Genomic DNA, 18,062 nt, shown 5'->3' with positions numbered 1-18,062 from the left:
GAGGACTCTGAGGCAAAGAGCAAGGCTTGCTGGCCCTTCATCTCCAAGTTCCTCTGCAACATCGACCCCTATCGACTGCAGCAGGAGCAGGTTTTGCATACACTTCTGGAGTTGGGACAATTCCCTCTCTCCCTGTCGCTTCCTGAACACCACCTTTGAGGATGAACCTCTTGATGATTGTCTTGATTGTTTCCCACCAGTGCATCAGGGAATCATAGAGGGGTTTTACGGTTCTCCAACCTTTGTAATCCCTCTTGAGTTCCTCAACGTTTTACGGGGTCAACAGTTTCACGTTGAGCTTCCATATCCCCCTGCCAACTTTCTGGTCTTCCTGTGGGAGGCAGTTGGCCAGTAGGAAGCAGTGGTCAGAGAAGAACACCGGCGTGACGTCGGTCAATCTGACCTTGAGCGTGTGGGACACAAACAGGAAGTCTATTCTGTCTCGACCTGTGCGGTGCTCCATCTGCAGGGTTGCTGAAGACTTCGCACAGCTTGGCATCTTTCACCACGTCCATCAGGAGTTTGGATGTGGTTGTCCAGTTTTCTGTCAGCTCTGCTGGATCGTCCAACCGCATCGATGACGCAGTTGAAATCACCGCCCAGAACGACTGGTCTGGCTGTCACCAGCAGCAGTGGGAGCTGTTGGAGAGCCAGTCACTTGCTTCTAAGAGGCGGGACATACACGTTAATTAGCCTTAGAGTAATATTTTTATACAATACATCTACGAGAAGGCGGCCGCCCATCACCACCTCAACTTTGGTGATGGTGAAGTGGCCTCCCCGCAGCAGAATGCCCAGGCCAGAGGAACGGCAATCATTGCCTCCTGACCAGACGGACCATTGTGACCACTGCTGGTAACTGCTGAAGTGCAGCAGGCCGCACTCCTGCAAGAATAGCGGGTCTATCTTGACCTTGGCGAGGTACCCCAAGGTGGAAACACATCGACTTAATGTTACGCATGTAAATGGATGCAATCTTTTAAACCCATTTTTAAATTGGTGATTACAATCCAAACATTACATTTCGAACACAGTCCTTTGGCCCTGTGGCTTGTTCCCATATACATAGGTTATCTTTAAACTTTTCTATTGCACCTTGGCTGAGGTATGGGTTGTCCTCTGTCTTGGGGATGTTTCGACCAGGGGACACCAGCAGTGTGGATGGGGGGGGTCCTCCATGTCAACTGGGCTGCCCTCGCCTGATGTTGGTTGGTCCTTGTGTGCATACCCTGTGGTGTCATTGCTCAGTGTTCTGGAGCTGGGGTGCATCTGTCTCTTTGTTGTTCCCGGAAATCCGGAGTGGGGGTGCCTTGGTGGCTTTGTCGCTCCCGGAAATCTGGAGCGGGGGTGCATCAGTGACATCACTGCTCCCGGAGTTCCGGAGCTGGACTGCGCTGGTCGCATTGGCGTGGGGGCTTTTGCCTCGCCCTTCGTCATCGGAAGAGCTGCAGCCACTGCTATCCATCGTGGACGGTAGCCATCTTCTGCCCCTCGTTTCTGCAGGAGGCCTCTTCCTTTTGACTTGCGGGCTGCCGCCGCCTTGGTGACACACTGCCATTCCTGTTTCTCTTCTGCTTCAGCTCCCTCCTCCTCCATGGACTCAGTGTCTCGGCGGGGGGGGGGAAGTTTCACTGCTGGGTGTTAGTGTCTGGCGGCTTGCCGTGACAGACCTCCCTTCCTCCTGTCGGTCAGTGTCGACTAGGGCAGTGGTTTGTTCGCACTGTCTTGGAGGGGAGGTGTTGGTCTCCTCAGCTTTCTCCTCGCATGTCATGTTGTTTGCTGCCTGCGCATAGCTGAAATTCTGCTTGGGACAGGCCTTGTACAAATGTCCAGCCTGACCACAAAGGTTGCAGCACTTGCTCTCTTTGCCGTCCTTTGGTGTCTTTCCTTCTGGCAGTTGCGGCAAATGATTGCTTTGCAGCTTGCCGCCACGTGGCCTGCTTTCCTGCAGGTTCGGCACACATTGGATTGTCCAGCATACGCCATGTAGCCCCAATTTCCTTCGATGGTGCAGCTGGAGGCGGGGTGCAGGATGGTTCTGCTGGCGTATACTTTCAAGGTGACCTGGATCTGGTGCTTGCGGGTCCAAATCCCATGGAAATCCTTCAGGTCGATGCTGTTTCCTGTCCCATCGACGTACCTGGCGAGGAATGTCAGCACATCAATGACTGGGATGTGGGGGTTGTACATGTGCACTGTGATAGTGCGCTTCCTCTGCGATGGGAGGGTGAACAGTGGTTCCCAAGTCAGCATTGACTGCAGTGGTTCATCGCCTCCTTAAATCCCTTCAGGAACTTCAGACATTGGGTGAAGTTTCTACATAGAAACATAGAAAATAGGTGCAGGAGTAGGCCATTTGGCCCTTCAAGCCTGCACCACCATTTAATATGATCATGGCTGATCATTCACCTCAGTACCCCTTTCCCGCTTTCTCTCCATACCCCCTGATCCCTTTAGCCGTAAGGGCCATATCTAACTCCCTCTTGAACATATCCAATGAACTGGCATCAACGACTCGCTGCGGCAGGGAATTCCACAGGAATTTAACAACTCTCTGCGTGAAGAAGTTTCTCCTCATGTCAGTTCTAAATGGCCGACTCCTTATCCTAAGACTGTGTCCCCTGGTTCTGGACTTCCTCAACATCGGGAACTTTCTTCCAGCATCTAACCTGTCCCATCCCGTCAGAATCTTAGACGTTTCTATGAGATCCCTTCATCCTTCTAAACTCCAGTGTATAGAGGCTCAGTTGATCCAGAGTCATCTCATATGTCAGTCCAGCCATCCCTGGAATCAGTCTGGTGAACCTTCACTGCACTCCCTCAATAGCAACAACGTCCTTCCTCAGATTAGGAGACCAAAACTGAACACACTATTCCAGGTGAGGCCTCCCTGCTCCTATACTCAAATCCCCTAGCTATGAAGACCAACATACCATTTGCCACCTTCATCGCCAACTTTCAATGACTGATCAACCATGACACCCAGGTCTCATTGCACCTCCCCTTTTTCTAATCTGCCAGCATTCAGATAATCTGCCTTCGTGTTTTTGCCCCAACAATGGATAATCTCTCATTTATCCACATTATACTGCATCTGCCATGCATTTGCCCACTCACCTAACCTGTCCAAATCACCCTGCAGCCTCTTAGCATCCTCCTCACAGCTCACACCGCCACCCAGCTTAGTGTCAACTGCAAACATGGAGATATTACACTCAATTCCTTCATCCAAATCGTTAATGTATATTATAAAGAGCTGGGGTCCCAGCACTGAATCCTGCGACACTCCACTAGTCACTACCTCCCATTATGAAAAGGACCCGTTTATCCCGACTCTCTGCTTCCTGTCTGCCAACCAGTTCTCTATCCACGCCAGTACATTACCCCCAATACCATGTGCTTTGATTTTGCACACCCATCTCTTATGTGGGACCTTGTCAAAGGCCTTTTGAAAGTCCAAATGCACCACATCCACTGGTTCTCCCTTGTCCACTCTACTAGTTACATCCTCAAAATTCCAGAAAATTTGTTGAGCATGATTTCCCTTTCACAAATCCATGCTGACTTGGACTGATCCTGTCACTGCTTTCCAAATGCGCTACTATTTCATCCTTAATAATTGATTCCAACATTTTCCCCACCACTGATGTCAGGCTAACCGGTCTATAATTCCGTGTTTTCTCTCTCCATCCTTTTTTAAAAAGTGGTGTTACATCAGCTACCCTCCAATCCATAGGAACTGATCCAGAGTTGATACTGTTGGAAAATGATCACCAATGCATCCACTGTTTCTAGGGCCACCTCCTTAAGTACTCTGGGATGCAGACTATCAGGCCCCGGGGATTTATCGGCCTTCAATCCTATCAATTTCCCCAACACAATTTCCCGCCTAATAATGATATTCTTCAGTTCCTCCTTCTCACTAGACCCTCGATCCCCTAGTACATCCGGAAGGTCATTTGTTTCTTCCTTCGTGAAGACCGAACCAAAGTATTTGTTCAATTGGTCTGCCATTTCTTTGTTCCTCATTTATTAATTCAACTGAGTCTGACTGCAAGGGACCTACGTTTGTCTTCACTAATCTTTTTCTTTTCACATATCTATAGAAGCTTTTGCAGTCAGTTTTTATGTTCCTGGCAAGCTTCCTCGTACTCTCTTTCCCCCCCCCCCCCCCCTCCTAATTAAACCCTTCGTCCTTCTCTGCTGAATTCTAAATTTCTTCCAGTCCTCGGGTTTGCTGCTTTTTTCTGGCCAATTTATATTCCTCTTCCTTGGATCTAACACTATTATTAATTTCCCTTGTTAGCCACCTTCCCTGTTTTATTTTTACTCCAGACAGGGATGTACAACTGTTGAAGTTCATCCATGTGATCTATAAATGTTTGTCATTGCCTATCCGCTGTCAACCCTTTAAGTATCCTTTGCCAGTCTATTCGAGACAATTCACACCTCATGCCATCGAAGTTAGCTTTCCTTAAGTTTAGGACCCTCGTTTCCGAATTAACTGTCACTCTCCATCTTAATAAAGAATTCGACCATGTTATGGTCACTCTTCGCCAAGGGGCCTCGCACAACAAGATTGCTAATTAGTCCCTTCTCATTACACATCACCCAGTCGAGGATGGCCAGCTCTCCAGTTGGTTCCTCGACTTATTGGTCAAGGAAACCATCCCAATACACTCCAGGAAATCCTCCTCTACTGCATTGCTACTAGTTTGGTTAGCCCAATCTATATAAATTACAGTTGCCCATGATAACTGCTGTACCTTTATTGCACACATCCTTATTTCTTGTTTGATGTCCCCAACCTCACTGCTACTGTTTGGTGGCCTGTACACAACTCCCACCAGCGTTTTCTGCCCTTTGGTATTCTGCAGCTCCGCACATACCAATTCCACATCATCCAAGCCAATGTCCTTATTATTGCATTAATTTCCTCTTTAACCAGCAATGCCACCCTGCCTCCTTTTCCTCTCTGTCTATCCTTCCTAAATGTTGAATACCCCTGGATGTTGAGTTCCCAGCCTTGGTCACTCTGGAGCCATGTCTCTGTGATGTCAATTACATCGTATCCATTAACTGCTATCTGCGCAGTTAATTTGTCCACCTTATTCCGAATACTCCTTTAATTGAGGCACAGAGCCTTCAGGCTTGTCTTTTTAACTGGTAGCAATCCTGAGATTACTACTTTTGAGGTCCTACTTTTTAATTTAGCTCCGAGCTCCCTAAATTCGTCTTGTAGGACCTCATCCTGTTTTTTACCTATATCGTTGGTACCTGTGTGCACCACGACAACTGGCTGTTCACCCTCCCTTTTCAGAATGTCCTGCACCCGCTCCGAGACATCCTTGACCCTTGCACCAGGGAGGCAACATACCATCCTGGAGTCTCGGTTGCGGCCGCAGAAAAGTCTGTCTATTCCCCTTACAATCGAATCCCCTATCACTATAGCTCTCCCATTCTTTTTCCTGCCATCCTGTGTAGCAGACACCCACGGTGCCATGAACTTGGCTGCTGCTGCTCCCCCCTGATGAGTCATCCCCCTCAACAGTACCCAAAGTGGTGTATCTGTTTTGCAGGGGACCCCTGCACTACCTTCCTTGCACTGCTCTTCCTGTTGGTCACCCATTTACTATCTGGCTGTGTACCCTTTACCTGCCGTGAGACCAACTCACTAAACATGCTATTCACGTCATTTTCAGCACCGTGCATGCTTGAGTGAATCCAGCCACAGCTCCAGTGCCGCAATGCGGTCTGTCAGGATCTGCAGGTGGATACACTTCCCGCACATGTAGTCGTCAGGGACAGCGGAAGCGTCCGAGTTCCCACATAGTACAGGAGGAGCATAACACATGTCTGAGCTCTCCTGCCATGACTTAACCCTTAAATTAACTTAATTTGGCCACAACAATGCTAAAAGGTTACTTACTGATAAAGAAAAGAGAACGAAAAACTACTTATCCCCCTTGGCTGTGATGCCACTTCGATTTCTTTCTACTTTTTTTGCCTTCCCACCCCGCTGCAGATGCACAAACCACTCCTTTATAGGCCTCCCCAACTCGATGCTTCTCGCTCTCGCTCTCGCTCTCGCTCTCGCTCTCGCTCTCGCTCTCGCTCTCGCTCTCGCTCTCGCTCTCGCTCTCGCTCTCGCTCTCGCTCTCGCTCTCTGACTGCTACCGATGGGATCCCTTGGGACTTCAGGGGATGCGTTCCCTGGTGGCGGAACATGGGAGTGCATGCTTTACAGATACACATCACTCCATCCCTCCCAAAGTCAAAGTGAAAACTAGTTACAAGATGAGGCAGTTGGGAGCCTTTCTTTCCCGGGTGGACCGCCTCAGTACAAATGTCTGTTCTGGTGCATTGGCTGTGCCCTCGCTGGGCTGGCGTGTTGTTGGCCCTGCAGGGCTGCTGCGTGAGCCTGGCCTTTCTGGGCTGTTGGGCATGATGGCTTCGATTTCCTGGTCTTGGGTGGTGTCGTTGATCGTTTTGGTGTGTGTTGTGGGCTCAAAAGGTGGTGTCTGCTGTGGGTTGTTCAGGGCAGTCTGTGAACCGCAGCCTCGTTTGGTCCAGGTGCTTTCTGCAAATTTGTCCATTGACCGACTAGCTTGACTACAAACACCCAACTCCCTTCTTTGGCGATCACCGTGCCTGCGATCCTCTTGGGACCATGTCCATAGTTTAGCACATAAACAGGGTAATTCAGATCAATTTCCCGTGACACACTTGCGTTTACATTTTGTTGCTGCCGCCTGCTCTCTACCTGATCATGCAGGTTGGGGTGGACCAGCAAGAGTCTGGTTTTAAGTGTCCTTTTCATGAGTAGCTCAGCCGGGGGCACCCCTGTGTGCGAGTGTGGTCTCGTGCGGTAGCTGTGCAGTACTCTGGACAGGCGGGTTTGGAGTGAGCCTTCTGTGACTCGTTTAAGGCTCTGTTTGATTGTACTGCCTTCCCATTGGAGGCTGGTTTAAACGGGGCCAAGGTGACCTGTTTGATCCCATTGCAGGTCATGAATTCTTTAAATTCGGCATTGGTGAAACATGGCCCGTTGTCACTGACCAGTAGGTCAGGCAGGCCGTGGGTGGCAAACATGGCCCTTGGGCTTTCAATGGTGTCGGTGGCAGTGCTTCCCGACATTATTTCACATTCAATCCATTTTGAAAAAGCATCCATCACCACCAGGAACATTTTACCGAGAAACAGGCCTGCATCGTTGACATGGATCCTCGACCATGGTCTAGAGGGCCAGGATCACAAACTTAGTGGTGCCTCTCTGGGCACATTGCTCAACTGAGCACACACGCTGCATTGCTGTGCACAAGACTCTAAGTCAGAGTCGATACCAGGCCACCACATGTGAGATCTGGCTATCGCTTTCATCATTACTATACCTGGGTGTGTGCTGTGGAGATTTGAGATGAACGTCTCCCTGCCCTTTTTGGGTAGCACTACGCGGTTACCCCACAACAGGCAGTCTGCCTGAATGGACAGCTCGTCCTTTCGCCGCTGGAACAGCTTGATTAGCTCTTGCATTTCAACGGAGATGCTGGCAGAGCTCCCAAGCAGTAGTTTCTTTTTTACTAGGAACAGCAGAGGACCTTGGCTGGTCCAAATCCTAATCTGGCGGGCCGTTACAAGTGACTTATCATTTTCAAACGCTTCCATGACCATCAACAAGTCTGTGGGCTGCGCCACCATCAACAAGCTTGAAGGCTGTGCCATTTCCACCACCATGGTGGGCAATGGTAGCCAACTGAGAGCATCCGCACAGTTCTCGGTGCCTGGCCTGTGGCGGATGGTATAGTTATACGCTGATAGCGCGAGTGCCCACCTTTGTATGCGGGCTGAGGCATTAGTATTTATCCCCTTGTTTTCAGCGAACACGGATATGAGGGGCTTGTGATTGGTTTCCAGCTCAAATTTGAGGCCAAACAGGTACTGATGCATTTTCTTTACCCCGAACATACACACGCTAATGCCTCTTTCTCAATCATGCTATAGGCCCTCTCGGCCTTAGACAAGCTCCTGGAGGCATCGGCGACAGGTTGCAACTTTCCCGCAACGTTAGCTTGTTGTAATACACACCCGACTCCGTACGACGACGCATCACATGCTGGCATAAGTCTTTTACACGGGTTATACAATACAAGCAGCTTGTTGGAGCATAAAATGTTTCTGGCTTTCTCAAAAGCAATTTTTTTTGTTTGTTTTCCCTATACCCAGTTCTCACCTTTACGCAATAACACATGTCAGGGCTCTAAGAGGGTACTTAACCCCGGTAGGAAGTTACCAAAATAGTTGAGTCCCAGGAACGACCGCAGCTCCGTGATGTTCTGTGGCCTGGGCACGTTCCTGATAGCCTCTGTCTTTGCGTCTGTGGGCCGAATGCCGTCCGCCACGATCTTTCTCCCCAAAAACTCCACCTGTTGCCATGAAAATGCATTTTGACCTCTTCAGCTGCAGCCCTATGCAATCCAGTCGCTGGAGGACCTCCTCCAGGTTTTGTAGGTGCTCGGCGGTGTCCCGACCCATGACCAATATGTTGTCCTGAAAAACCACCGTGCGTGTTACCGACTTGAGTAGGTTCTCCATGTTTCTCTGGAAGATCGCTGCAGCCGAACAAATTCTAAACGGGCATCTGTTGTAGATGAACAGTCCCTTGTGCGTGTTGATGCAGATGAGGCCCTTTGAAGGCTCCTCCAGCTCCTGCGTCATGTACGCCGAAGTCAGGTTGAGCTTGGTGAACGTCTTATCTCCTGCCAGCGTCGCAAATAGATCGTCTGCCTTGGGTAGCGGATATTGGTCCTGTAGTGAGAAACGATTAATGGTTACTTTATAATTGCCGCAAATCCTGATCGTGCCATCACTTGAGTACTGGAACAATTGGGCTGGTCCACTCGCTGAATTCCACTGGGGAGATGATGCCCTCGCGTTGCAGCCTGTCCAGCTCGATTTCCATTCTCCCTCATCATGTGAGCTACCGCTCGCGCCTTGTGGTGAATGGGTCGTGCCTCTGGGACTAAGTGGATCCGCACCTTCGCCCCGGAAAAGTTTCCAATGCCTGGCTCAAAAAGGGAAGGAAATTTGTTAAGAACCTGGGTACATGAGGCCTCATCGACATGTGATAGAGCTCAGATGTCATCCTAGTTCCAGCAGATTTTGATCAGCCAGCTCCTTCCAAGCCATCGGCCAGGACAATCCAGAGTGGCACCGTGCCCTTGTAGGTGACCTTGACCATGGCGCTGCCCAGGACAGTGATGAGCTCTTTGGTATAAGTTCAGTTTTGTGTGGATGGGGCTTGGGGCTGGTCTGAGTGCCTTGTTTGCACCACAGTCTCTCAAACATCTTTTTACTCATGATGGATTGGCTAGCGCCAGTGTCCAGTTCCCTGGCTACGGGTAAGCCACTCAATTTTATATTTAGCATTATAGGTGGACATTTCGTCGAATGTGTGCCCCCCGTGTACTTCAACATCTGCCTCCTCTCTGAGGCTCGAAATTGCTTTGATCCACCATGGACCGATCTTCCTCTGCCACGTGGTGGTTAGCAGGTTTTGCAGAGCTTGCAGCTTGCTCGTTGGAGGTGCCCCATTGTTCCACAGCTATTGCAAACATACCCTTTGAAGCAGCATGAATAGGCTAAATGGAAGCCTCCACAACGCCAACAACGTGTGAATTGCCTTGCATTCATCCTTTGTTGGGGACTAATCATCTGGGTCACCTGAGGCCTGCTGGCAGTTGCAGACTCGTGGTTTCTGCCCTGTACATTTCTGCTCGCAAACAGTTCCAGTTAATTTATGAACATTGCTAGCACTTGTGTGCTGAGAGATTTGTATGGTGTTATCACTGGTGGACATAAACACCTGTGCTATCGCAATGGCCTTACTGAAGGTCGGTGTCTCTACAGTCAAAAGTTTTCATAGGATGGTCTCGTAGCCAATGCCCAGTACAAAAAAGTCTCAGCATTTTCTCCAGGTAGCCATCAAACTTGCATTGTCCTGCAAGTCGCCTTAGCTCAGCGACGTAGCTCACCACTTCCTGGCCTTCATATAGCTGGCACGTGTAGAACCGATACCTCGCCATCAGCACGCTCTCCATCTGGTTAAGATGCTCCTGAACCAGTGTACGCAGCTCCTCATATGACTTATCTGTGGGTTTCAACGGAGCCAGAAGATTCTTCTTGAGGCTGAAGGTCGGTGCTCCGCAGACAGTGAGGAGGCCCGCTCTCCTTTTTGCAGAGCTTCCTTCTCCGACCAGCTCGATGGCTACAAAGTACTGGTCTAGCCGTTCGACATAGGCTTCCCAGTCCTCACCCTCCGAGAACTTCTCCAGGATGCCCACAGTTTGCTGCATCTTTGCGTTGGATTCATATACTCATCACCAGTTATTGTGTTCCTAACACAGATGAGGCTGCACTCAGGGATGTTAAAGTAACAGTGACCTCAGTCTTTAATAAGACACTCCAGATTGAGGAACAGGCCTTGGGGGCTGGCTTGTATACAGTGCTCCCAAGGGATGATGGGATCCCTTGGGACTTCAGGGGATGCGCTCCCTGGTGACGGAACATGGAAGTGCATGCATTGCTTTTTTTTCCAAAAAGTATACTTTATTCATATAAAATTTTCACAATACATTGGAAAATAGTTCAGTGCCTTGCGGTCAGCAATTCCATACAATTGGTTTGGATGCTGACAGCAGTTCCTTACAATGCACTAGCGTACATTTCATTTCTAGGTATAGTTTAGTACAATCCTTAAATCACATTACATGTAGTACTGTGCAAATAGAGGTATTACATGGAGCAGATGGGAACATGTTTACGTTACATTCCAGGATACATTTCAATACCGATCACGAATCACGTTACATGTAGCACTATGCAGATGAAAGCAGTACATGAAATGGATGAGAATACATTTACATTTCTTTACAAGTTACTAAACAGTGCAGAGACTTTCATTATACATGGCACAACACGGGTGTTTTTCAGTACATGGTGCTCTATGTATACAAGCAGATTAACAAGTGCAGCCCGAGGGGGGTCTGGTCTGGTTCCATCCCCTGGGTTTACTGTGGCTCTTCCCCATCGTGCCTTTGCGGCGACTGCACCAATATTTAGTGCGTCCCTCAGCACGTACTCCTGGACCTTGGATTGCACCAGTCTGCAACACTTGGCCGTGGATATCTCCTTGCTCTGGAAGACCAGCAAGTTTCGGGAAGACCAAAGTGCGTCTTTCACCGAGTTGATGGCTCTCCAGCAGCTTGAATCATTGCATTTTTTAAATTTCAAAATATACTTTATTCATATAAAAATTTGCACAATGCATTTAAATAGTTATTGAAAAGAGCGACTACTCCAGCAAGCAGTTAGAAAACTACTTCAGTAGCTGTCAGATGGCTGTGAGTTTAGCCAGCAATGCAAGGCAGGTCTGGAGAGAGATGCAGTTGCTGTTGAGGTTCATCCCAAGCAGCTCTGTTTACATTTCGAGGTACAATTCAGTACAATCCAGGATACATTGTAATAGTCATAAATGTGGCACTATACGGTACATGGAATGGATGAGGGTACAGTTACATTTCTTTGCAACATACATTACTAAACAGAACTTGCATTGTACATCGGTGTTTTCAGATCATGGTGCTCTATGTATACAAAAAGTTTACAAGTACAGCCCGAGGAGAGTTTTATACTGATTCCAGCCCCTAGGTTTACCGTGGTAGAAGGGCTTTAAACTGTGGCTCTTCCCCACCGTGCCTTTGCGGTGACTGCACCAATTTTTAGTGCGTCCCTCAGCACATAGTCACAAAGGATCTTGGATTGCGCCAGTCTGCACCACACAGAAGTGGACATCTCCTTGTTCTGGTAGACCAGCAAGTTTCGGCAAGACCAAAGTGCGTCTTTCACCAAGTTGATGGCCCTCTAGCAGCAGATGTCTGTCTCTGCGTGTGTCCCTGGAAACAGCCCGTAGAGCAGAGTGTCCTGTGTAACAGAGCTGCTTGGGATGAACCTCAACAGCAACTGCATCTCCCTCCAGACCTGCCTTGCATTGCTGGCTAAACTCACAGCCATCTGACAGCTACTGAAGTAGTTTTCTAACTGCTTGCTGGAGTAGTCGCTCTTTTCAATAACTATTTAAATCACTATGGTGAGAGACTTTTCATGTATGCTGTGCATACTGATGTGCATTCATGTACAATAGCTGACTGGCTATAAAACTGCCTTATTGGGAGGAGCAGGAGAGCTTGAAATAGTTAGGCTGGTGATGGCTGTATTTTCAGCCACTGCTTTACCCCTTTGTGACATCGTGAGATGCCTTAAATGGGGATGTTTTTATCAGCAGGTCACCGAATTGCAAATTTACCGAGGCTCTTCACAACAGTATCTTTTAACTATAGACAAAAAAAACAGCAGCCGAGTTGAGATGAGATTGTATGCTTCACTATATTTAAAAAGTGGTTGTTTCCTCAAAGTTTTTGCTTTCTTCTTAGTGTGACCCATACTTGAAGATCAGCTTGGGTAAAAAATCAATAGAAGATCGGGACAACTACATTCCCAACACCCTGAACCCAGTGTTCGGCAGGTAATGCAAACCTTTTCTTTCATGCTTAAAGCGTGTGTTTGAGTGACCTCTACCATTAGAACTGGGGTTGTATTGGTTTTAAAAAATATTTCTAGGTGCGAGAGAACCTTGAGGATTAACTTTGAAATGCATCAGTGACCGGGGAAGTATTGTACATTCTCTGTTCTGTCCTCCATCATTGTGGTCATTTGATCGTGAGTAAAATAGGATTTTATTCCACCAATTTTCTCATCCACCAATTTTTTCCCCTCCCTGCTCCCCGAAGGCATCAACTCCCTGATGGAGCATGTTCCATGGGTGCTGGTTGCCCTGCCCAGCTTGGCCATTCATTCATTTATGAACATTGTCAGCAAGTTTCAACAGTCCGTTCAACTGGCAGTGGAAATGGAATACATCTTCGCCTTATGTTTCAGAATAAATATATACCTGAACCTGCAAACGCATGCTAAATAGTCATGACCTGAAATAGATAAAAAAAAACAAGTTAAATAAAATCAAAATTTAATTTACAAAGATGAGAAATGTGACTTCACTGTGATGAACACTGGAACCTTTAGAAATATATTCAGGATGGTTACAGAAATCTGAAAATGAAAATAGTTATAGACACGAAATTCTCAGTACTATAAACAGCAAACACATTGTGCAGGAAGAGCCAAGAATGTTAATGGTGACAAACCTGAAGATAAACAGAAAATACTTAAAATACTCGGCAACTACTTGGTTCCAGTAGTCAACAGAGAAGACTGTTGTATTATCATCATCATTATCATAGGCAGTCCCTCGGGATCGAGGAAGACTTGCTTCCACTCTTAGAATGAGTCCTTAGGTGGCTGAACAGTCCAATACGAGAACCACAGTCCCTGTCACAGGTGGGACAGATAGTCATTGAGGAAGGGGTGGGTGAGACTGTTTCCGCTGCCTGCGCTTGATTTCTGCGTGCTCTCGGCGACGAGACTCGAGGTGGTCAGTGCCCTCCTGGATGCACTTTCTCCACTTAGGATGGTCTTTGGCCAGGGACTCCCAGGTGTCTGCGGGGATGTTACACTTTATCAGGGAGGCTTTGAGGGCGTCCTTGTAATGTTTCCTCTGCCCACCTTTGGCTCGTTTGCTGTGCAGGAGCTCCGAGCAGAGCACTTGCTTTGGGAGTCTCGTGTCTGGCATGCGGACAAAGTTGTCGCTAGAGTTCTCCTCGACCGTCATCTTCCTGTGGCCAAGGAGCTCCTCCCGGAGTCACAGTACAGATTTCGTTCCCAGTGTGACAGCTGTAGGGAACAGCGCTAACCCTAATACATGGCTGCCTTCGACCTTACAAAGGCCTTTGTCACCGTCAACCGCGAGGGTCTATGGTGCGTTGTCCTTAGTTTCGGATGCTCCCAAAAGTTCGTCAACATCCTCCGCCTGCTCCACGATGACATGCAGGCTGTGATCCTTACCAACGGAACCATTACAAACCCAACCCACGTTCGATCCGGGGTCAAACAGGGCTGCATAATCGCCCCAACCCTCTTTTCAATCTTCCTTACTGCCGTGCTCTACCTCAGTCAACAAGCTCCCCGCTGGAGTGGAACTAAACTACAGAACCAGTGGGAACCTGTTCAACCTTCGCCGTCTCCAGGCCAGGACAAAGACCACCCCAGACTCTCGTCGAGCTGCAGTATGCAGACGACGCATGTGTCTGTGCACATACTATTGTATCATGCTCTGCACAAATGGCAATAATCCAAGTATACTGATTGACCTTAACATTAATGAGAAAGTCACATCCTCAGGATAGATCCAAGGCTATTGAGAGACTAAGGGCAAGATTTATGAAATTCTGATAGAAAGAACTTGCATTTATATCGTGCCTTTTATGTCCTTGAGTGCTTCACAGCTGCTGAATTCCAGGCATCATGAGAGAATAATCTAATGCTATGTTCAAAACAAGTTAATGTAACATCCATATTCAAAACAGCTCAGATTTAATGTGGAGCCCACAGATCATTAGTTTGCATTGATGATGGGTAAAATAATGGAACCACTATTTGTGAACAGATTTGAGGATTATCTATGGATAATCTATTAAATAACTGCCAATCGAGCTTCAGAAGGGTAAGACTCTGCCTGACCACCTCATTGACTTCCTTCAGATAACATGTACATGGAGGCTGTGGTAAATAATTGGATATTATTAGGGCCTTTTAAAAAGTTTTTGAGTTCTTCAGTTGTTGAGGAACTGGCTGAAGGGAAAGAAGCAACAGGAATTTGTTTAGGAGACTAATGGGAGAAGGCCTGAGTGGAATATCCCAGGGATGGGCACTGGAACCCCTACATTAACTGCCTAGGCTCAAAGCCAAAAATGCAGTTTACAGATGGTGCCAAACTAGGGTGGCGGTCAAGTCAGAGAAAGTGACCTACCTACAAAAGCAGTTTAGACAGAAAAATAAATAAACAAAATGGTGGCTAAGGAAATTTAATGCAAACAAGTACCAGTTACTGCACATTGGATGATCAAATGTGCAATACAATGGTGCAGAGATACCTCAAAACAAAAGACAGAACTTTCATTTTATATTTCACAAACTCTGCATGTCGCAAAGCACTTTACAAACAATGGAAATCCTTTTTTGTAATGTAGGGAACAGCTAATTTACATATAGCATGTTCCCACAAATAGCAATGGGACACACGACCAGAAAATCTGTTTTACTGATGGTTGAGCAATCACTGTTGTCCAGGTCACTGGGAGAACTCCTGCTCTTCTCCGAATAATGCCATGCTTTCTTATGTCCACTTGAATGGGCAGACAGTGCTTCAGTTCAACATCTCTTTTTTGAAACACAGCACCTCGGACAGTGCAGCACTGCAGTGTTGGCCTAGATTATGTGCTCCCGTGTCTGAAGTGGGGCATGAACCCACATCAGCTGACTGAGCCAAGGCTAACAGTGATTGTCAAGTGAGGTTGAAAGATCTGGTGAATTCAGTACTTGGAGTCAAGTCACTCGAGCAGTAATCAAAAAAAGCAAACTAGATGCTGAACTTGTACCAAACTAGAACACAAATCAGATGATCTGAATCGTTAGTGCTCTGATTAGATTGCACCATGTGCACTGTCCACCTTTGTTTGCTGAAATGCAAAGGTAAAATTCAGGTTCTGGATGCAGTGCTGTGAAAAGATTGAGCCTGGTCATTTAGAAAGGCAAGGATTAATCAGCCAGCATGGATTTAAGGGAAGGTAGTGTCTGACTAACTTGATTGACTTTTTTTGAGGTAACAAGGGTCAATACAAGTAATGCAATTGATGTAGTCTACATGGATTTTAGCAAGGCTTTTGAGGCATCTGGTCAGAAAAGTAAAAGCCCATGGGATCCATTGGAAAGTTGGATCCAAAATTGGCTCCGTGGTGGGAAGCAAAGTGTAATGGTTGACGGATGCTTTTGTGACTGGAAAGCTGTTTCCAGTGTGGTTCCACAGAAGATAAGAAATAGGAGTAGGCCATACAACCCCTCGAGTCTGCTCCGCCATTTCATACAATCATGGCTGATCCGATCATGGATTCAGATCCACTTCCCTGCCCGCTCTCCATAACCTCTTATGCCCTTTATCGTTTAAGAAACTGTCTATTTCTGTCTTAAATGTATTCAATGTCCCAGCTTCCACAGCTCTCTGAGGCAGTGAATTCCACAGATTTACAACCCTCAAGAGAAGAAATTTCTCCATCTCTGTTTTAAATGGGTGGCCCCTTATTCTAAGATTATGCCCTCTCGTTCTAGTCTCCCCAATCAGTTGAAACATTCTCTCTGCATCCACCTTGTCAAGCCCCCTCTTAATTTTATACGTTTCGACAAGATAACCTCTCATTCTTCTGAATTCCCTTGAGTAGAGCTGCAACCTACTCGACCTTTCCTCATAAGTCAACCCCCTCATCTCCAGAATCAACCTTGTGAACCTTCTCTGAACTGCCTCCAGAGCAAGTATATCCTTTCGTAAATATGGAAACCAAAACTGCACGCAGTATTCCAGGTGTCGCCCCACCAATACCTGATATAACTGCAGCAAGACTTCCCTGCTTTTATACTCCATCCCCTTTGCAATAAAGGCCAAGATTCCATTGACCTTCCTGATCACTTGCTGTACCTGCATACTAATCTTTTGTGTTTCATGCACAAGTACCCCCAGGTCCCACTGTACTGCAGCACTTTGCAATCTTTCTCCATTTAAATAATAACCTGCTTTGTTTTTTTTTCTGCCAAAGTGCATGACCTCTCAATTTCCAGCATTATACTCCATCTGCCAAATTTTCACCCACTCACTTAGCCTGTTTGTCCTTTTGCAGATTTTTTGTATCCTCCTCACGCATTGCTTTTTCTCCCATCTTTGTATCGTCAGCAAACTTGGCTACGTTACACTCGGTCCCTTCCTCTAAGTTGATGATATAGATTGTAAATAGTTGGGGTCCCAGCACTGATCCCTGTGGAACCCCACTGGTTACTGATTGCCAACCCAAGAATGAACCATTTATCCCTACTCTGTTTTCTGTTCGTTAGCCAATCCTCTATCCATGCTAATGTATTTCCACCCAACCCTGTGAACTTTTATCTTGTACACTAACCTTTTATGTGGAAATCCAAATACACCACACCCTTTTATCCACCCTGTTCGTTACATCCTCCAAGAATTCTAGCAAATTTGTCAAACATGACTTCCCTTTCTTAAAACCATGCGGACTCTGCCTGACTGAATTTTGCTTCTCCAAATGTCCTGCTATTGCTTTTTTAATAATGGACTCCAACATTTTCCCAACCACAGATCTGGTCTATCGTTTCCTGCTTTTTGTCTGCCTCCTTTTTTAAATAGGGGCGTTACATTTGCAGTTTTGCAATCTGCTGGGACACCTGCAGAATCCAGGGAATTTTGGTAAATTACAACCAATGCATCCACTACCCCTGCCGTTACTTCTCAAGACCTAGGATGCAAGCCATCAGGTCCAGGGGATTTATCCGCCTTTCGTCCCATTATCTTACTGAGTACCACCTCCTTAGTGATTGTGATTGTGTTAAGTTCCTCCTCCCCCACCGCATACCACATAGCCCCTTGACTGTCCACAGTTGGGATGTTGCTCGTGTCCGTCATGTATCTCATTACTGTATATAACTATCTTACCATGCTATACATGACTGTAACTGGATATGACCTGTAACAATGAGAATACCTTACCACCAGGGGTGCACTTGCAGGAGACACTCCATACCTGTCCCACTGAGGTATATAAAGAGAGGTCTCCAGCAAGTGCAGCACTGGAGAGCTGGAATTAAAGGTGCAGGTCCTGAGTGACCTTGATTTCAGCATGTGTCTCGTGTAAGTCAGTACCTTAGAGTCAGGACTTAACAGTGGTGACAAGTTACGGGATCACAGAATCCACAGAGTGGCTACCAACAGCTCAGATGAGAAATACAATGCTGGAGACAATTGGGATGACTTTATAGAAAGGCTCCAGTAA

General features: G+C 47.1%; 1 protein-coding gene across 1 annotated transcript in view; it reads left to right on the top strand.

The window, feature by feature from the left end:
• LOC139260334 (myoferlin-like) overlaps window positions 1–18,062 on the top strand; it is a 301,635-nt gene that overhangs the window by 169,298 nt on the left and 114,275 nt on the right. The window contains exon 45 of the mRNA XM_070876822.1: window positions 12,489–12,580. Within this exon, the coding sequence (XP_070732923.1) occupies window positions 12,489–12,580 (92 nt within the window). The remainder of the gene's footprint in view (window positions 1–12,488; window positions 12,581–18,062) is intronic.

This window comes from Pristiophorus japonicus, chromosome 3, assembly GCF_044704955.1.
Source record: "Pristiophorus japonicus isolate sPriJap1 chromosome 3, sPriJap1.hap1, whole genome shotgun sequence".
NCBI lineage: Eukaryota > Metazoa > Chordata > Chondrichthyes > Pristiophoridae > Pristiophorus > Pristiophorus japonicus.
This window is presented reverse-complemented; position numbering and strand designations above follow the sequence as displayed.